Below are 22,902 nucleotides of genomic sequence, written 5' to 3'. Positions count from 1 at the left end.
AGTCTGAATACAGATTGAAGCATGCCATTTTTCACTTCATTTCCTCCATGGATTTTTCTGTAGTAGAAGCAATATGTGTTTCTTTTCACATGATATACATGGAAGTATGCATTATACGTTAATACATATACAACATATATTCCCTGCCATCTTGGCATTGAGAAAGGGATGGGAAGAAAGGATTAAAAACAAATCAAAAAATGTCAGAAAATGATTATTAAAAATTGTATCAACATGCCCAATTTTTTAATTTTAAAAAGAGAAATAGATGAAAATAAAAAATGAGATCACAAGTTTAATATTCTATGGCTCAAATGAATGTATTTTTGTGAGTTATGTATCATAACTCCACCTTGACTACATATGCAAATATACACATGTGTAGATACATACATATAGACCTGTACATGTGCTTATTAATCGCATCACCATATACATACATGTCTTTGCGTATGTATACATAATTATATATGCACATAGAAAAATACTATGTGCATATATGTGTTGGTATGTTTAATAATAAATGTGATATGTGTGTGGGTATATGGTGATGATGATGGTGAGGTTGTGAATATTTGGCGATGGTGAGTTTAATAAACTCACCAATAAACTCAAATATTGAGGAAAGGTACCATGATTCAATACAAGATTGTATAACTAGATGGAAAATAATAATATAATGACAGATTTCAATCACTATCTCATACCAGGCACCAGAACAATTTCTAACTGTATCTGAAATCTAAACAACCAATAAAGCAATTTAAATCCTTGAAAAGAATGAGATTAATGTTTGGGAGGGTGGTTAACTTTGAAGAGGAGAGATCTTTTTTTTAATTAAACAGAAAATTCACTGATGACAAAATTAATGAGTTTGATTTTACAAAGATAAAGCAGTTTTATAAAATGAAAACCATCTGGGACATCTGTCTCTAAGTGCCTAACAAAGTGTCTGGAAGGTAGGAGGCACAGTTGAGATAATGCTGCCAATTGAACTTTTCGAAGAGGGCCTCCTTTCTTTCCAGTCTTGTTACATTTACTAGCTATGCAACCCTGAACAATTCGTTGAATCTCAAGCTGCTTTAATTTTCTTATCTGTAAAATGGGAATAATAATAATAATAATAATGACACTTGCCTCCCAGGGCTGTTGTGAGAATAAAATGAGATCATATTTGTAAAGTACTTATCAAAATTTAAAGTGCTATATAAATGCTAGTTGCTGTGATTAAACACTGATTGTTTGATTGACTGAGCACTGAAGACAGTCTGTTACAAATTTATAGCTCAATAATTTAAGCACACAATGCTATGAATTTGGCTTTGAGTCCTGCTTTGGCTCCATTTCACATATTCATCCTTATGTCTGGAAGGCTTTTTTGTTATAAAATGTATTGTTGAAGTGACTATGTCTACAAAGTTTCCTAAGCCTTCTTTCTAATTTCAAGACGTTATTTGGGTTGATATTTTTATTCATTGTTCAGGTTTCTTAATTTTGTTAATGGTATCAGTTTCTACAATCTTTCTGTGTCCTTGAAAATTCTACTGTGAACCTAAGTGATGGATTATTCATTGGAAAGTGATCTTTTCACTTTTGGTAATCTGTAATATATAGTTTCTTTATAATTGGAGTATTAATAGTTTTCTTGTGTTTCATCTTGGAGTCTTCCTTGTCAGAATACTTCAGGATGATTTATATTTTTGCCAGTTGTTTTAAGTAGTTCTGGAAAAAAAAAATTCTTGGTAGCATCTGGCAACTTCTTTCCCCCTAAATTTTCTGGGATGTTAGTAATCTTTAGAATGTTGGGTTGTAATCTAAATCCTGGGTCTATCACTTCTGTATATTTTCCAGTAGTGTGAATAATTCAGTAACTTTTGGATGTTAGTATTCCCAAGTGTTCTATTTTTTTATGAAGTGTTCATTTTTGGTTATTTGTATGCTTTTTTTAAAAAGATTTTTGTGATACATTCCATACTATTTCCTTCATTATTTCCCCTTTGAATGTTTTAATTATCTATTGATTTTTTTATTATTTTTGTTGTTGTTTTCTTTGGTTTTGCAATTTTCCTGAAATTTCTGATTCTTCCTTAATATCTTTGAATATGTTATTTATTCCTTTGAGGATATATCTGAGGAGTTTTGCATAATTTTTTTTTCCAAACCCAATACTTCTGGTGCTTTCTGATGTTTATCTAATTGTATTGTCTCTTTTGGTTATAATTTGGTTGTGTTTTTGAAGGTCATTTTTCTTCTCCATTTTGTGGGATATAAAATTAGCTTTCTTTCTTTTGGTCTCTTCATTTCAACATCTTGGATTAATGTCACTCATATTAATTATTAAATTGTTTTCTGATATATATTTTACCTTCTAAACTTCTTGAGGGCAACAGTTCCCCCATTCTATACTTCTTTGTCCATATAATAGATAATCTTTGTTTCCGTTTGCATTTAGAACTAAATAATAGAACCCCAGTCAATGATCTTAATTAGCAGTGTTAAAGGCAATGTTTAAAATTGGAAAATTTCTTCCAAGTATGACTTTTATTACTGATTTTATTTATCTTATAAACTGGCACATTGTCTTACTAAATTAGGATGGGGATAATTCTACATGCTGGGGCATCTGTCCAGAAGAGGAGCAGAATTTCACATCTAAGTATTTGATAAAGAAGCTCTAAGAAGAATGGCTACTAAATAAGAGTAAACTATTTCTCTTTCGATCTTATAGTACCATCTCTGCATGTCTCTTTCACTTATGTCACATTCTACAATATCCCATATTTATTAGTCAACATGCTATTTAACCTTTAGTAGATTGGAAGGTTCTTGAGGATAGGGTTTATATGATTTTTTCATCTCTCTAATCCTAATACTTATAATAGTCCATAGAAGATAGATGCTCAATAAATGTTTGCAGAAATGAATTGAAGAAAATACAGAAAATGTTTTCCATGGGAACCCAGATTTAGACTATAGGACTGACAAGGGCTTAGACTACATGTTTCCCTAATCATGGAACGTGTGGGAGAGAAGAAGTATTGGCTGCCTACCAAACTGAAGATCTACAGAGCCCTTGTGATGACCTCATTGTTATATGCCTTTGAAACCTGGAAGTATACCAGCACCATGCAAGGAGACTTAATCCATTCCATTTGAACTGTCTTTGGTAGAAACTCAAGATTAACTGGCAAGATAAGATAGCAGACACTGAGATCCTTTCTTCATCTGAACTGCCAGGCATTCAGACTACTGCAGAGAGTACAACTTGGATGGACAGCCAAGTTGTTTCAATGCCAAATGTGCATTTGCCAAAAAGATTATTTTATGCAGAACTGACACAAGGCAAGTGCACACATGGAAGTTAAAAGAAATGATGCAAGGACATACTCAAGGCCTCTCTGAAGAACTTTAGTACTAATTGTTAGACATGGAGACACTGGCACAGGAAAATTTAGCATTATGTGCACAAATCAAAGAAGATGCTGTGCTCTATGAATAAAGCAGAATTGCAATAAGTCAAAAGAAATATGAAATGTGCAAACTTAGAGACTTCTCCATCCCAAATGTTCATACTAGCTATTTGCGCCCAGACTACGGTAGAGCTTTCTGAGCTTATATTGGTCTGATCAACCACAGTCAGACATACACTGATCTTGATATAATGATGTCATTTTGGTCCTCTTTGAGTTTGAAGGACAACACTTAAAGTCCATTCTTATGCATATTCTACTCCAGCTCACTGATCCCTTGCTTTTCCTTTTATAGAAGAAGGGCGGTGTTGACAGCTTCTATATAAGAAAATACCACTCTGAAACCCTCATTTTCTCTTTTTTCTATCTTCATCTCAACTCACTTATTTTTTTTAGCCCAAAGAGATTCAAGGTAGTTGGGAGATGCATTCTATTATTTCCAACCACAAGTCTTGATAAGAGAGTCCCCAAGGCCCAGACCCATAAAGGGGTGAAAGGAAAAATAATAATATGTAAAGATCTGGCTTTGGTTTTCAGCTGTCTTTTAGAAGCTCTGAGAAACACTTATTAAAAGCAGTCTTCTTTTTCTTGTATATTTGCACATCAACTTTTTAAAAAAAGTATTCTAGTCAAAGAGAAAGATATATTACTTAATGAAAGGGGAGGTTAGTTGTAAAACTGAAATTAAACCTTTGCTTTCTCTTCTTAATCTTAACCATCTTTCCAAAGCAATTCATGAAGGAAGGGATTAATTTGGAACTTCGGTTGCCTCAGAAATTTAAAGGTCTATGTACTTTGTCTCCAAATGACCTGCACTATTTTAATCCAATGTGATTTATTCTGGCTGTAGCTAAAAGATATGACAACAGACGTTAAATCCCTTTTCTAATGCTCCATAATAGGCACACTTTTCCATTTCCTTGTATCTTGTTTTATCCATTTACATCAGATGAAAAACACAACTATAAGAACTATTGGGGTTATTGCTTTCGTTTATAATAAATGTGTTTTCAGGAATTGATACTTGGTATTTCTTTTCTGGCTTATGTCCCAGAGCTCCAACCATCATAAAGAAGGAAGGTTTTCTGTGATGGAGAAAATTAGCACTCACAAACAATAATTTCTGAACATTTTAGTTTTCATTCTTTCTCAGTTTAGAATATATTAGTTGAATGAATGAAGGAATGTATGATAGCACCTGGCTTTACAGTTTAACTTCTCAAAAATTCATAGGATCACTGCTTCTCTTTATAGCAGAATTAAAAATGAAATAAAATAAAACAATACAAAATTATCTGTTATGTGCAAAGGACTGTACTAAATCCCAGAAATCCAATGAGAAAAGCAAGACCATCTTTGCTTTCAAGAAACTCATTTTCTAATTGGGTAGTTAGTATATGGGAAGTTTCTGCTGTACAGAAGAAGAAAATATTCTGTAGTTTTTATAATCCCGGGACAAAACCTCTCTTTTAATAGAATTTCTATTGATAAAACCCAATTTGTCTTTGATGGTGAACTGTTGGAAGAGCCAAAGACTTTGGTGGTGAGAATCATCTTTCCTAGGTTTTTAGTAGCTAATGATACAATGTAGTACTTTTTGAAGGACTCATTTTGCCAGAATTTCAAAAATAGGAATCAAAACATATTCTTGCAGACTTCATTTTGTTAAAATTGCATTCATCTGCAAAATGACTTTATTACTTTTGAAGTTAAAGAGCTCATGATCAACTGTTGAAAATGAAATCAGGAAATAGCTATTCAATTATATATCAACTCCATATCACCAATGCAGAGAGGTAACCCCAGTGTAGTAAAATCCCTAATAGGTCCTAACCAGACAGAAAGACTTTGAGTAAGAGCCTAAAGTTAGAGATTGTTTATCTCTTGCTTGAGGTCTTGCCTAAATTCAGAGAGCCTCAGCCTTGTTCAATAAAAAAAGATCTCCTAATCTCATCAGGAATTGCCACTAGTTGATGGCATTTGTTTCTTTTTTTTAACCATAGTAATTCATAAAATTGTCTAATAAAGGTTTAGAGGAAATATGATTTGTATCCTGGAAGAAATAATCACACAGATGAATGAGATAAAATTAAGTGTGTCCTTCTCAAGGTAGAGCATCCATCTTTTCCCCTGCCCTTGCCCAATTAGGAATGAAATGTGTTAAATAAGTCTGTTTTACCTTCATGCATGTCCGGTTATTTTAGGACCAGACTCTTTATCTCACTTCAAGGGCATCATCAGAGCTCAAGAAACAAGGAGAATGATATGTCACTCAGCCTAGCTGCCCTACCTTTATTATCATTTCTTAACTTTACCCTTCCCAAGTAGAGGCTAGTGGTAAGCTCATTGGGGTAAACTTTGCACCTAGATTTTTAATTCCTGGCTCCCATACAAAGGGTGCTGATAGAGGAGGGAGTTGGGGAATCTCACATCAAGAATCTATATAATGGGAGGAAGCTGGGTGGTTCAGTGGATTGAGAGCCAGGCCTAGACATGGGAGGTCCTAGGTTCAAATCTGGCCTCAGACACTTCCTAGCTGTGTGATCCTGGGCAAGTCACTTAATCCCCTTTGCCTAGCCTTTACCACTCTTCTGCCTTGGAATTGATTCCAAGATGGAAGGTAAGGGCTTTAAAATTAAAAAAAAAAGAAAAGAAAAAGGAAAAAAGAACCTTTATAATGTTTGTATTTGCACCCAGACGCATTGCATTTGCCACTAAGGAATTTGTCCATTCTCTTCAGAAAGAAGAAATAAACTTTTGTCTCTTCTACTTGTACTTTGTGACTCAGGTTTTGTTTTTTCATTTTTTAAAAATTTGAATGGGTGGGGCACTTGTGCTCATTTTTTATTCCATATACACATGAAATAAAGAATCCTCTCAAAGTATTAAAATAACAATTGAGGAAAAAATGAAACCAATCCAAGTTCATATCTTCACAAAAGATACACAGTATTATTTGACCCAAATTTATGCTCTTACACTGCTTTTCAACTACACTCTTGGTTCTAATAATAGTAGCATTTATACAGTAATTTTTAAAAAAAGGTATATACACTTATTAAAATGGACAGTTTTAAGGCATAAGATTCATCCTGAAGAAAATAAAAACAAATGACAAAACTTTACATGTGGCTAATGGGGCCTATTGGCAAGAATAAATGCTAATTGTGAAGATCCTGACCTGCATTCCTCCATACCTGCCATCTATATTTTGTAGTTGGAATTTACTTAAATAAAATTAATAGCAATCCAATAACCAGCACAAAGATGCTTGGCAAAATACAAGCACCTATAAACAATAATGCACTTTGCCTGCTATCAAGAAAGAAGCTGATTAGCCTAAATGCCCAAGAAGCACAACCATTAATACTATATATACAATAATGGTAAAACTTTTGCATTTAGCCCAGTCATTATCTTTTTTTGTTGCTTTCTCTGTGGTGAGGGAGCCTCATATCATCAATGTCTTCCACTGTAGGCAATTTAATTCTCTTGTCAAGAAGGAGAGGAGTTTTGACTTTTATCGGGATCATGAAAGAGAAAATGGAGTCATTCAGACAGAAAACTTAAAACTGGTCCTGTAGTCTATAAATGTGCTATATGTGTGTGAATATAAATATATGTGTGTGTAAATATAGATAGATGGAAAGACAAACTGTAGCTCCAAGGTAATTCTATTAATTCCTGTTTAGCTTCATCTACTTTACTTTGCTTACCCAAGATTTAGGCTTTTGTAACAGGTTCTGATTCTTTATTTACCTCAGAATAAACCCCCCATAGACCCTAATGACCTGAGGCTAAACAGGGTCTATTTATTTCTGGAAAGAGCTGCCTTCCTAGAAGTAGTTATATGCCAGTTTTATTTCTCAAATCCAGAAACTAGACTGCTATGATGTGAAATGTACATCTTCCCCAGCATTGATTTTGTATAGGTGAATATGTCTAGTGATTTGTAGGCTTAAAATAAAGAAAACCATATAGAAACTACATACATGTATATATGCACCCACATACACACACCCAGATACATATAAGCACATGGGTGTCTATATATTTAGATAGACAGACAGACAGACAGACAGATAGATAGATAGATAGATAGATAGATAGATAGATAGATAGATAGACAGACAGACAGACAGACAGACAGACAGACAGACAGACAGACAGATAGATAGATAGATAGATAGATAGATAGATAGATAGATAGATAGAGATAAATGGATAACCCATTTCAGTTGCAGGCTTTGACTCTTTTCTTTGAAATTGTAGACAAAAAATTTACACTGTAATATCATGATTCATCAACATTTTCCTTATTCTTATTCTTTTAAAGAGGCAGCATAGGGGAGTAGAGGGAGCACAGAATTTACAATCTCAGGGCTGTGTATGAAATCGGATTCTTGCCACTATGTGACAGTCAGTAAATTATCTCCTCTCTGAATCCTCGTTTCCTCATGTGTGAAAGAGAGGTGGGGCTTGATGAACTCTAAGGTCTCTTCTTGCTATTTAAATCTCAAATCTCTGTGAAGCATAGTAGAAAGTTCAATTTCCTCTTTTAATCACAACACAATTTATATTTCTCTTTCTTTTCACTGGAAATCCATAATCAATTTCATAGGTAAGCACATATTACATACTCTTATCATGGCTTTTTATATAGAATCGTGTTACAGTTTGGCTCATTGCTTTGCTAAATAAATACCTTGACAGATTACTGTGAACCAATTCTCCTTTGTCTCTGTACAGAAGGATCTATGTTATTTGTGATAGGCACCTCTTTTCTGTTAGTGCTTAATGCTGTCACCAGTGGATCTGTTGAATCTTCTTATGCTCTTTCCTTGAGGATTTCCTTGTTTATTCTTCATTTTCCCCCTCCCTTTTCTATTTTGGAACCCTGGCTTTTACAATTTTAGGCAGTCAATGGCCAGAGAAATATGTCCTCATTTCCTTTCAAGATGGCAACCCTTCTACATCTGTTTTTTTTTTTTCCCCTGACTTAGATGGTTGTGTTTTAGTATATTTGGAAGCACCAGAATTATGATTGCTGATAAAGCACATATTATATTGGTAGGCTTCTTTGATCATCAATAGGGATGATAAATTCATTTTCATTGCACTTTAAATTAAATTATTTACATGTATAATGTGTTAAAATAACATAAAATGGATTATTAAAGATCTACAGTAACTCATTTATGCAATAATGAGATGCATTTTTATGTATAATTTTTAAATTAATGCTCTTACAACTAAATATTTCAGAAAGCAAGATTGTTTCTTTAAATATCAATTTATAGAGGTTTGTGAAGAACTTGTTTTGGCATTAGTAGTGTTTTGTTAATTTTTTTCATTCTTGAATTTTTGGCTATTCACATAATCATTATTAGATTGTAGACACTTCATTCTCCCTGCATAAACTTCTGGTAGAACTACAAATGAAATATCTAGGTCAGATAAGAATCAATCATTTGTTTATAGACCTGAGCATGGCTTATAATGTCCCTTAGTAGGAGACATGAAGATTTTATAACTGCTAATGGTATTCACTCACCTCACCCCAAATCTTGTCTTAATTTTACTCCAAGAAAGATGTGAGCAAATTACCTCTTTTTAATTTTTCTTCAGTAATTGATCAAATGATTTTTAAAGCTTTAGGAGTGATGTTGAATAGGGAATGTAAATGTATGGCTATTGGAAAAGTATGTTCCATATTATAAATAAAAAGGCATTTTTGATACATATTAATGGTCTAGAAGTTGAGAAACTGTGAACCAGCCACTCTCTTATTCTCTCTTTGCTTTTATTTTTCAAATTAATTATTTTATTAATTAAAATGTATTTTTTCTACTTCCCTTGAGGGAAAAGAAAAAGGAAAACAAAACTACCATATGTATATTCATACAAAACAAATTATCAGAGGTGGAGTCAAGAAGGCGCCATAGAGGCAGCAAACATTTGGACCTCTGAAAACCCTTTCTTACGGATTTCAAACTAAATGCTGCTATGGGACAGAAATCAAACCTAACAACAAGACAGAGTCAAGGAACCCTCCTGCTGGACTCAACATAAAAGGTACGCCCCCAATAGCCAGAATTTGAGAACACTCTGATTTCAGGGGAAAGAAGAAGGAAGGTCCCTGGACCCCTCCTCCACCTAGAGCCCTAAGCCTCTAGCGGCAGCTAGAACCTCTGGGTGGGCAAAGGCACAGGTCTTGAGGTAGTACCTTGCGGGCAAAGCTGTGCCAGGCTCAGAGCATACAGCACAGGAAGTGGGGAAGCAGATAGAGGAGAAACTCAGAGCACAGAGTGGGAGGCATAGTTGAAGCAGCAGAAGTATTGGCCCCAGGGCACATCCAGTAACTCAGCCAGAGTTAATCCCATCAAAGTCTCCAGAGGACAGGGAAGCTCAAACTCCAAAACTCCACCACCCCAGACTTCTGGACTTAATCCCATCAAAGCTTCCAGAGGGAAGAGAAGCTCAAGCTCCAACTCCCCTCCCCCACAGACTGCACTGAGAGATTTACTGACAAAACTCCAAGGGTGAAGGCAGAAAGAAAAGCCCAAACCACAAATAAAAAATGAGAGGAGCAAGAGCTCAGGCAACAGCACAGAGTAAAGAAGGGGTAAATATGAGCAAACAACAGGAAAAGAAAAAAGAAATTACAATCAATAGCTTCTATACAGGCAATGAACAAAGAGCAAACAGAACAGGGAAGAATGAGGGAACTCCAAGCAAAAAAAAACAAAACAAAACAGAAAACCCAGTGAATTGTATACAGGCTCTGAAAGAACTCAAAATACAATTCAAAACACAATTAAGAGAGACTGAAGACAACTTTAAAAGCAAGATAAGTCATCTGGAAACAGAAAACAAGTGTCTTGAAAGCCAAAATTAATCAGCTTGAAAATGAGGCAAACGAGATGAAAGAGGAGGCAAAGAGAATGAAAGATGACCTCCAAAGAAAATCAGATCAGAAGAAGGATGACCAAAAATCCAGGGATGAAATCCAGTCTTTAACAATCATAATACAACAATTAGAAGCACGTGACTTCACAAGGCAGTAGGACACTATAAAACAAAATCAAAAGAATGAAAAAATTGAGGAAAATATGAAGCATCTCATTCACAAAACATAAGATTTAGAAAATCGTTCCAGGAGAGACAACTTAAGAATCATTGGTCTACTAGAAGACCATAACAAAAGAAAAAGCCTGGACGTCATACTACAGGAAATTATCCAAGAAAACTTCCCCGATATTCTAGAATAAGAAGGAAAAGTGGAGATTGAAATAATCCACAGATCACCTCCTGTACTTAATCCCCAACTGACATCACCCATGAATGTTATAGCCAAATTCAAGAACTATCAGAACTATCAAAGGAAAAAATATTACCTACCAACTGCTAAGAAGAAGTCTTTCAGATACCATGGAATCACAGTGAGGATAACATAGGATCTGGCTGCATCTACACTGAAGGACCTAAAGGCATGGAATATGATATTCCAGAAAGCAAGGGAACTAGGTCTACAACCAAGAATCAACTACCCAGCATAACTGACTATATTCTTACAGGGGAAAGTATGGTCATTTATCAAAATAGAAGAATTCCAAGCATTCGTAAAGAAAAGACCAGACCTGAACAGAAAACTTGATGCCCAAGAACAGAACTCAAGAGAATCATCAAAAGGCAATTAAAAAAGAGGGAAAAAAGAAAAACAAAATAAAACAAAAAACATTTTTTTCAAAGGGACCAAATAAATTAAAATGATATGTATCTCTATAAGAAAAGACGCCATCAGTAACTCAAAAATTGTTATTATCACCTGGGCAGCTGGAAGAATTAGTCTTATAGGGAACAGTGACAAACTGTATAGGATGAAATGCCAAGGCATAAATATATATAGAGATATATGTATGCATAAATACATATATATGTGTATATAGAGATAGATATAGATATAGATATATATACAACTAGAGCTAAAAAAAGAGGCTAATACTAAAAGAAATGGGAAAAAAAAACCAAAAGGGGGTAAATTTATATATCACAAAGAAGCTCATGGCAGGAGGGGGGAGAACATCAATACACCAAAAGGATAAAGAGGTTGGAGATAGGAAATATTCAACTCTTAAGTGAAATTGACTAAATAGATTAATTTAAAAAATAAAAAAAAAATTTTTTAATTATCACATTGGCCCAAAAGATATGACTCATTTTGTACATTAAGCCTATTTTCCACTCTTCCAAGTAGCCTGATTTATCACTAATCCCCTGGAATTGCAGTTGATTAGAGTTCTTAAGACTTTCACAGTTGTTTATCTTTTCACTATTGTTATTTTTGTATAAAATTTCCTAATTCTACTTACTTTCTTTAGTTCATACATACATATACATGTATGTATGAACACACATTTATATATCTTCCCTACTTTTCTTGAACCATCCCTTTTATTATTCCTTTCCAAAATCAGTTTATTTCTTTGAACACCCTTGTGTACTCATGGCTCCAGGTACCCAGAGTGAAGCCAAATTCTGGAGTACAGAGAAGTAACAGTCAATTTTTGAGGTCCAGATTAAAATGTACCACCTGAACAATATTGATTAATTATTTGAAAATCTTTTATGAGCTTAATGAGTGATTTCCTGTGGGGGTTGCAGAAACAAAAGACATGGTCCATGCCCTTTCTTTAGGAAACTAACAAATGTATAGCATAAAAGGCATTAATGGCACTAAGAGCCCAGCTAACCCACAATAATATAAAGGAAAACAATGAAGTGAATGAGTATGAGTTCATAGATAGAATAGTGAACCATATGCCCCCATGTCAGTCAGAGAATTCAAGGGCTATAATCACAAAATGAGGTCTTTATTATCCAACATGATTAATTTTTATTAAATAGGAGTGTTTTGTTTTGGAGCTACCATGAGGTTGAATAAGGGGTTCATTCAGAAACAATAATGATTTTACTACTACCACCCCCAAATAGAGCAAAAATTGGTAATGTTTTTAAAGGGATCCACATTTCCTTTGAAAAAAGTATTACATATATATAATGACTTCTTCCCCCTTCCAGAAACGGGAAATATACTCCACTAGATGGTCTGGTACACCTCCAATTTACAAACCATCTTAAAAGGCATCAAAAAAGAAAATTTTCTTAACAAAAAACAAATAATTCCATCTGATGTAAATGGTAATAGTTTCAAAGTCTCCTTTGCCAGAGGCCCAAGTTTTGGACACTTCAAGAGTCACAATCTTTTACTAGATATTGTGCACATTTTCTACGAAGCAGACATATGATCCAGTGCTATTAGGAATGGCTCCTTTGTGTTCATCAACTATCTGCAGATGGAAGTACATCCTTCTTGGCCTTAATGTTTTCTTTATACCACTGCAAGAGCTTGCAAAGAAAAGATTTTAGAATTTCCCTAAACATGATCTTTTCTAGTAGTGAATACCACTCCAGAATTCCATATCAGCAGCTTCATTTCTAGACTGTCCTCCGTGTTATTAGCTGGCTGATGTTCTACTAATTGACCTGGGATCATTTGTGGTTATCACTGAGGTTATCAGCCCAGCAGGAACAAGGTTCTTTCCTAAATTCCAGGCCCTAGTTATCAACTACTGCACATTTCTAAATTGATGTCCCATAGGCATCTCAAATCTGATATATTTAAACCAGAATTTATTACCTTTGCCCCAAATGCTCTCTCTTCTTCTAAACTTCCCATTTCTTCGGAATATACCACCATCTGCCATGGTGCCTATGTTTATATTCTCATTGTCATATTTTATGCCTCAGTTTTACTCATTCTACAAAACCTTTCTGTTGCCAAATCTTGGTTTCTGTCTTTGTTTCACCTTTCATATCTGTCCCCCTTTCTCTACTTACATAGTTAACCCCCCATACACACACACACCTCAGATCAGTCCCCATCCCTCCACACACATATTTACCACCCCACTTCAGGGCCTCTCAAATGGTTATTGCAATAGGCTTCACATTGGTCTCCAGTCCCCAAACCTCCCCTCTTTGTCATACCACCTCTACCCAATTGCAAGCGACTTTCTTGAAGTACAGGCCAGACACTGTTGCTGTCCAGTAAACTCAAATGTCACTCTTTTGGCTCTGAGATCAAATGGTGTTTCACTATTATCACATCTCAGCCTTATTATTTTCTATTTGGGGTAAGTTTCAATACATACATAATATAGAGATGTATATAAATATGTGTGTAGTGCATACAGATATAGGTAGATAGACAGACAGACAGACAGATACATAGATAGATAGATAGATGATAGATAGATAGATAGATAGATAGACAGACAGACAGACAGACAGACAGACAGATAGATAGATAGATGGATGGATGGATGGATGGATGGATGGACAGACAGGTAGATAGACAGATAGACAGACAGACAGGTAGATGATAGGTAGGTAGGTAGATAGATAGATAGATAGACAGACCGACAGACAGACAGATAGATAGATAGATAGATAGATAGATAGATAGATAGATAGATGAATGGAGAGACAGGTGGATAGATAGATAGATAGATAGATAGATAGATAGATAGATAGATAGATAGATAGATAGATAGATAGATAGATAGATGGATGAATGGACAGACAGGTGGATAGATAGATAGATAGATAGATAGATAGATAGATAGATAGATAGATAGATAGATAGATAGATAGATGGATAGATGGATGGATAGATGGACAGACAGTCAGGTAGATAGATAGGTAGGTAGGTAGGTAGGTAGGGGGAGAGAGAGAGAGAGAGAGAGAGAGAGAGAGAGAGAGAGAGAGAGAGAGAGAGAGAGAGAGAGAGAGAGAGAGAGAGAGAGAGAGAGAGATTTGGAGACTGGTATATGTATAGGAACTGGATCTATGACTTCACTAATCTATGATATTCTATGATGAAGAAACTCCCTCCACAAATGATATGTATATTCTCATCCTGACTCCAAGCTGAGAACTACTTGAATATGTCACAAGAGGAAAAAATTGAAAGTTTTTTTTTTCTCATCTATCAAATCACCAAGCAGGAGTAGAAGTTCTCTAAGCCTGTTCTAGCTGTAAAATTCTATGCCTCAATAGTGCCTTCTCTCACCCTGACTGATCAAGTTAATCTACTGTTTTAAAAAAAGTGTTTAAATGTTTTAAAACTGAATGGTAAGATCTTGGAAGTTGACTATGTTATATTAGAGATTAGGCTTTAACCAGTGGGAAAACCCCTTAAAAATATTACTTTAGCTTGACTTATACTTCTTTCCAGCAGGCAAATCCTGTCTTATCTTCCCCTCTGCTTCCTCCCTCCTTCCACCTCCTCATTTCTTTTTCCACCCTCTTCTTGTTCATGCTCCCGAGTTTGATGGATATACTTTACTGATACACATTCAGAGGGCAGCCTAAATGATCCAGTGAAATATTTCTCATTACTAAGCACTGTTCCACAAGTGGACATGTGGACATTAAAATCCTTTCTGAACGTCTCATAAAGGATTCTAATACCCATGAGAAATCAACCTGTAACATTAGTGACCTAAATAGCGATGGCTTACAGGCATTATAAGCACCACTGATTAAAGGAGAGGGACAAGACTTTTTCTCCCTGATGCTGATGCTTTACTTCTTTCAAACTTTACTGCTGATTTTAAAACATGACTAGTAAGACTCAGCACGACTCTGCACCCTAGGCCTGTAGCCTTTGAGCCCTGACTAACGTGGTTGGCTTAGATAAGAGCTCAGTAAGTAGCACCTCATCTTCTTTCAAGTGTCATTCAATTATTTACCAAGAAACCCTTCCCACTTGGGGTTCAGGAAAACAGTCAATCAATGAGAAACCAACCAGTAAGTAGATTGTTGCTGCTTATCTAAGGACCAATGGATGGGGAACAAAATACCAGCACCAGTATGCCAGGCATTATGCCACATTAAAATATCATTTGACTTTTACAGGTCTTAAAACCTTTAGCCACTTAAAATGCTGAGTTAAGACTCACTCATAAGCTTTATTTTCTGTTCCGAATTTATCTTTTAAAGAAGCCCGGCTCCTGCACCATCTCTGAGTTCTCTCTAGCTCCTGGCAGATCTTTACACTCCTATATCACATGGGGGATCAAATGAGACAAGGGCCAAGGCAGATGAAGCTGTGATGAGGTTAAGGGAGCCACAGGAAGGCTGAGTTTAGAAAAGCAGAGGGGTATGATTAAGGAATGCTGATTTTGCAATCATGAAAACCTAAAATTATATTTTTTTGACACTATTTGCTGCATGACTATAAACAACTCATTTAACTTCTCTGAAGATTTCTGCAGAAGAAAAATAGTAGTATGTTTAGTATTTGCCTAATGGCATTGTTGGAAAGTTCACGGGTCATAAAGTACATTAAACCTTGATAAATGTCAATACTACTACTACTACTACTACTGCTGCTGCTGCTACTACGATTACTACTACTACTATTGCTGCTACTATTACTACTACTGCTACTACTACTGCTACTGGAACTACTACTATTACTACTATCATTATTATTATTATTATTATCATCATCATCATCTCAGAGTTGAAAGGGACCTTTTATATTACTAAGTCCAGTCATATAATTTTTTATATGAAGATACTGAGTCCCACAAACGTTCAGTCACTAGTCCAAAGTCACACAATTAATAAGAACCAGATTTCTTTTTCATGGAATGAAGTACCCGGCAGATTCTCTTCCTTCTTGCCCCAACTCCTATTTTCAAATTTGAGGATTTCAGTGTACTTGATGCCCTCTGCTCAGCCTGATAGTCTAATTCCTCAAGATTCTTACTTGCCATGACCCATTTAGGATCTCAGCTGTCAGACTCTTTCCATTCCAATCCATCATTTTTTTTTTACTAATCTATCAAAAAAAAAATTCCAAAGGCATAGATCTGAATATGTCACTTCTCTGCTCAAAAATTGGAAGTGGCTCCAAATTGTTATTAGGTAAAAAAATAAATTCTCTAACCTGACATTTAGGATCTGTTGTATTATGGCCACAGCCAACTTTTCTTTCTTTATAAAATAAAAATCCATTTTTTCCAATTAATAGGTATTTGTTTTCTTTCTCTTACCATTCCTCTTCTCAATTAGAAAAGTCAAGACAAATTTCCATCATAACCATGTCAAAAATGTATTTGTCATTTTGCAGGTGAGTGTATCGCACGTGTGACAGGAAGTGGATCTTGTGGACTATTACATAGGTCTTCCATCTGTTGGCAGTTGGCCATTGTACTGTGCAGAATTCGCTAATTAAAAAAAAAAACCAAACTTTTTCTTCATAACACTGTTGCAATTTTATAAATGGTTTTCCTTGATTCCAAGTCTACTTTTCCCAAGGATAATTCCATACTTAATATTCCAACCAAACTATTGCATTTCCTAAAACCACCATTTTATCTGCTGCCTATGTGCATTGAATATAAGCATACCCAGAATTAGAAATACACTCCTCCCCTCACTCCTCTCTCACAAATCTTCCTTTAAGGTTTAGCTCAGGTGATACTACATTTGGGAAATCTTTCCATATCTCTATATAGTTGTTATTATTCTTAATAGTAACAATAATATATATTTTTATATTTTCATATTGGTATATTTTTTATTTTTTAATCATTTGTAATTTATAAATATTATCTCACAGTATTTTCTTTAGATACTATTCTTATCTCTGTTTTACAGCTAAGGAACCTGAGATAGGAGGCAAGTGACTTACTCAGGGTCACAGAGCTAGAAACTCAGAGCTAGAAATTCAAAAGAGTTTGAATCCTACATCAATCACTAAGCATAGGGAGCAAATGAGATCCAATATCAGAAGATTACCTAATTCAGGTGAGAAACATAGAGGTCAGGATTAGACTTGAAGTAAAGGAGGTATTCAGGAAGGGATCATTGATGTTGCTGGTTTTTTTTTAGGGTTTTTTGTTTTGCTTTGTTTTTTGCTTGCTTGCTGTAGTTACTAAATAAATAAATCGGTGTTTTTAACTTAAAAGATCAAAGAACTCTAGACATCTCATTTGAATGGATGAATTTTATAGGTGATGAAGTTGGGAGTCAAAGTGGCAAATTAACTTTCTCAAAATCACAGAGCAAGTTCTTTGCAGATTGTTACAAGGGAATCACTTTAAAAGACTGATATATATTAATTTAAGGTCGCCAAGGAATTCAGCTATGTAATTCCTAAATGAAAACTCAAGTCAGCAGTAAATCTTTTATGGAGTTTAATTTCAATAGGAGGAAGAAAGGAATTAGAGATAGAGAGAGAGAAAAAGGGAGAGAAGGGAATAGGGCTTAAATACCCCTTCTGTTTAGGCTGGGCCAAAAGGCCCAAGCCCTTAGATAGCTGGGGCAAAGAAAAAAGATCAGTCCCTATTACTCACGTGACCAAAATGGAGAAACAGTCTCAGAGGCCCCCACTTTCAGCTTCCTTCAGAGCAAGCTTCTCAGAGCCCACATGAACCACACTGACCAACTTCTCAACCACCCGGAGTCTTCAGACCCCCCTGATCTTTAAGGAAACCATCCAAGTTGCCTCCCCTCAGTTCTCACATCTACCAATCACTGTCCATCAATTTCCCTGTGCCAATGGAGGCTCTAGCTTAACCCAGGACCGCCCAGAGGCTTTGCACATGTCTGTTGAAGGTCATATTTTCAAATGATTAAATCTTTGCTCCTTTGCTACAGCCCTTTCTAAATCCTGTTAACCTGAGTAGGGTAGAGATTAGAATAATTAAATTTTGATCTAGGCTGCAGCCCTTACTCAATCCTGTTAGGACTGAATAGGGTGGAGATTGATTCCAAGTATCTCCATTGTATCAATTCTAAAATCAATCATGACTCAAAGAAATTCCTGTTCTATGCTTAAGCATAGGTCAAAAGTCCTTTCCATTGTTCAGCAAAAGGTTTCTATCCTAAAGTAATCTTAAGAAGGGAAGAGAAGGAACCTCCCATGCCAATGGGGTTCCCATTCCAATAGACTATCAGTAAGAAATTTTCCAAGTATGAAATATCCCAATGGTGAAATTTCCAACATTTATAAGTCTAAGGAATTTTGAGGTTTACAAGATTTAAGAATAAAAAACACTTTTTTTAGATTTCAACTCAATTCCCCCCCCCCCCCCAGTATCATCAGTCTGGCAACCAAATTATTAAAAGTATTCACTACTATGGTAAACAATCAATCAAACTATTTAGCTATCTATCTCCAGCCTGTCACTGTTATATTAGTGACTCTGATGGGTAGTTAGCACCTATTTCCATTTAGTGGTATTTATAGTAGTAGAGTCTACATTATAGATTGTACAAACTATTTTGGTTTCACCTCTCTTTATATCTAATTTCCTCTTCAGGAGTAATAACTTTAAAGACATTAGGATTTCATATGCAGTGTTCACACTGGGCTACCTCCAATTCTTACTCATGGTTTAGGTAGCCTGGAAGACCAGTGCTTTGGGTTCTAGGTACCTAGTGGGTCCACACTCTCAAACAAGATAGTTCACGAGCTCTCATCTGTAAATTTACTCTTAATAGCAATCCAGAAAATACAATTAGCTCAAAGAAAAGATACTTGCTGAGATAACTTTTTAAGAACTATACAACATTTATCCCACAAACCTGAGACACAGTCTCCCACAAAGACACGTAGCCTCAGGAGGAAGAGCAAAAGGTACCTGCAAAAGGTACCTCTCTTCATCTTGTTTCCTAGTTGCTAGATCTAGTCCTTCTCAACCTGCGTGGGTAGCTATACTCTCCTGTACTTTTCTTGGACAGGTGACTCCTTCTGGGTGAGTAGCTTTGCTTCAAGACCTCCCCCCGCCCCACCCAGAGAGAGAGAACTGGAGAGAAATCATCCCCCTACCAAAAAGCAAAAAGTGTGTTTGCCCTCTTCAGGGCTGGGTTCTACTTCCAAAGGATCTCTTTTCTTAACTACCCAGGCTCTTCGTTGGCGGAGCTATTTTTGGCTTCAGCTCACTCCTCAGGTGCTATCTTGGTTTTTAAAGACCAACAAGGACACCCAGCTGATGTTTTCACCAGCCAATGACTAATCAATCATCCTATAATTCTATCAAGTTTGATTAAAGGACTGTCATGAAGGCTTAACTCTACTTAAAGACCTTAATACTTCACTGTTCCTACCAGCTTCCACATACATTTTGTAATTGAACCAACCCTTTATTTTTTCTCTCACTTTCTCTTTATTCTGTAATTTCATCCAGGAGCATAAGGGTGAATCAGTTGATCACAGTCTTGTCAACTGAACTCAGTCCTCTGAGCCAGATTCAGTCAGGGTGACTTGAGCTCCTGCTCAATCTCTGACCTATAGTGGCTGTGTGATGCTAGGCAATCTGTTTAACTTCCAGATTCCAAGGCGCATCTCAAAAAATAGAAATTACAAAGCATGTGTCAATCTAAATTGGTTAAAGGAATATCTTTGACTTGAACTTCCCTTTACTATTGAAATATTAATTATCATCTATGCCTAATCGAAGAAAAATCTGTAAACTTAAAAAAAGAACCTCAAGTCTCTCTTATCTCTTATCTGATCTTTTCCTTTAATTTGTCATTTTCATATATATATATACTTAGAGCAAATGCTACATTACCAGAGAGGGCTAAATGAAGCTACAAAGATCAGCTCCCAGTGTCTCAAAATAAAATCCTGCTTTTGTGAGCATCAGAAAGTTATAAAAATGGCTATCTAGCCATTGGAATCTTTCCTCTTGGTTACCATTAAAGCTCCTCCTGGTCTACTTATCAGATTTCTTTGGCAAAATCTGTTCATTTTTATACTTCATCTCAAAATATCTTCCAATCTGTCTATTGTTATAATCAAAAGATACTATATTTCAGGACATCATGACAAAACATTCATTGAACCTTCAATTCAATATCTGAAATACTATTTATATAGGTAGTAACAGATATAGCTTTGCATGATAACTCATTAGAGCTTAAGAGATGCATTTTCTGACTTCTTTTAGGGCAAATAACTTTCTGTTTGCTGTTATTTAACTTTATCAAGTGCCTTCAATGTCTTGGCATAATGCATAACCATATTCACAGTGAATTTTTGGCCCTTTAGACGTTTATACTTAAGAATCATTGGACACATCATGCCCATCATACCTTTACAATCAGTTTCCAAACTCTATAGCCAATGTTGCCAGATATTCTCAGTATCAATTATTTCTGCCAAGACCAGGGTAATCTAAACAACGCATTTATTAAATATGGTGATTTTGTCTCTCTCTCTGTCATTCAGCCTTGTAAAGTGCATTTTGAAAATTCAAGCATTATTTTGAGCAAAACACTGATCACACAGGTGCTAATTTTCCAGTGTGTGAATTATTCAGGCTCAGACTTCTATGTTTTATAGCAGTAATAAACAAACAAACAAACAAAAAACATGGGATTCTCATGTAATTACAAATGTAAAGTGAGATAAATTGGCTCTTACAGTTATGGCAGGTGGCCCCGCTGTATCCTGTCCCATCACAAGTGCACTTGAAGCTGTCCCAGGTTTGGGAGCATTTACCACCATGCTCACAGTGATTGGGCACACATCTGTCAAAACAAGAGACAAACAGGAATGAACCAACCAACAAACAAGATTTATGAATGGCCAACTTCCAAGCTGCCTGGGCAATATATCATTTCAATGCCAGTTTGCCTTACTGAAGCAATTAATCCTTGTTAGTTTAAGCAGATTAATATGATTCATGATGGAAGGTGCCAACTGTACAAAAGATGATGTATCACAGGTCTGGTGTTTCCCAATTTTGAGCAAACAGCAGAAATTAACAAACTGTTGGAAGATGCATTTGCATATTGGAGGTTGAAAATTTTTCTTGTCTCTACACAAAGGAAGATACTTGCTCTGTCATTCTCTTGGGAGGAGGATGGAGATAAACTGCCTAGCATCTCTATGGTATGTTCCATGGTATGACTAAGCTAGACAGAGCAAGCAGATCTTTTATAATACAGGCTGTACCAAGACTTTGTATACTATTCCTACTTTATTAAACCCCTTATATGCCTACTAGTTAATGGAAACCACAAAGAACATGCCAACCAGTGGAAATTGTAGGGTTATATCCTGTACCAGGCTGTTTCTTGGCAAAATTGTTCAGGAGCTCTAACTTATTTTTGATAGTCCTTTCTTCTCTTTTACCACCCCTTCCTTTGGTAACCCATAATGTAACTCAATCTTTCTATTCCTTCATAAAACTTATTGATGACCAATAGAAGCAACATGGTATTATTCGACTGAATGCTAAATTTAGAGTCTGAGGACCTGGGTTGGAATCCAAGTTCTCATACCTTACTGAGTTGTTAGGAGCAAGACATAACTTCCCTGGGCCTCAGTTTTCTTATCTATAAATAATGTTTGTCAATTGGAACACATCAAAGGTTTCTTCCAGTTCCAAATATATGGTTTTGTGACTTTGGGTATTAGTGGATAAGGGTTTAATGTGTGACTTTTTTCAACATTATCTATATTCTAATTGGTGACTCTAAAAAACTGAAAAATCTTCTTGATTCAAATGAATGAAACCATGATGGCAGAAGGATATGCAATAGAAGTGGGAAGGGAATACTGCCCCAGAACCTCTTTGATGACATCATGTGGATATTCATAAATTTGGTTCTAAATGAAGTTATGAATAGAGATCTACTAGAGATACAGACATAACCATAGACCTACCATTTCTTTTTGGTTGCCAAAGATTTGGTGTTTTATTTACTATTTAACACTGGTCAGAGACCAGGTAGGCACAATTCTGCCAGCTCAATGCTTTTGTATAGAGAATAGAGACAGAGATGGGAGAAGATGTTTATCCATCAACACTAGGGTGAATTTATTAATTTATTGAACAAATATTTGTTAAGAACTAGCCATGTGCAAAAGCAGAATAGCTGAATGGACTTAGAGTCAGGAAGAACTAAATTCAAATCTCATCTTGGATCATTATTGCCCATGTGACCCTGGGCAAATTCCTTATCTTCTATTCTACTTCCCAGGATTCCCAGGGGAATCAAAGGTCTTTTGCATGCTCACTTATACATAAAGCACTATGTCAAGAGAGATGAGAACTAGAAGAATATAGTCTCATTTAAAAAAAAAATTCTTACTGTCCGTCTTAGAATCAATATTGGGTATTGGTTCCAAGGTAGAAGAGTGGGAAGGGATAAGCAATGGGGCTTAAGTGACTTGCTCAGGGTCACACAGCCTGGAAGTGTTTGAGGCCAGATTTGAACCCAATACCTTTCATCTCTAGATTTGGCACTCTATCTACAAGTCACCTAGCTGCTGCCACAGTCTCATCTTGAACAAAATCAAATGGCATAATTTCTATAATGTATTCATAATGCCTGGCAA

The 22,902-nt window shown here is 35.7% G+C and overlaps 1 protein-coding gene across 1 annotated transcript in view; it reads right to left on the bottom strand.

The window, feature by feature from the left end:
- Window positions 1-22,902, bottom strand: part of CNTNAP2 (contactin associated protein 2) — a 2,768,972-nt gene that overhangs the window by 1,097,879 nt on the left and 1,648,191 nt on the right. Inside the window, exon 11 of the mRNA XM_007504517.3 lies at window positions 20,980-21,086. Coding sequence (XP_007504579.1) covers window positions 20,980-21,086 — 107 coding nt within the window. The remainder of the gene's footprint in view (window positions 1-20,979; window positions 21,087-22,902) is intronic.

Source organism: Monodelphis domestica, chromosome 5, assembly GCF_027887165.1.
Source record: "Monodelphis domestica isolate mMonDom1 chromosome 5, mMonDom1.pri, whole genome shotgun sequence".
Lineage (NCBI taxonomy): Eukaryota > Metazoa > Chordata > Mammalia > Didelphimorphia > Didelphidae > Monodelphis > Monodelphis domestica.
The sequence above is the reverse complement of the archived record's forward strand: the minus strand, read 5'-3'. Positions and strand labels throughout refer to the sequence as shown.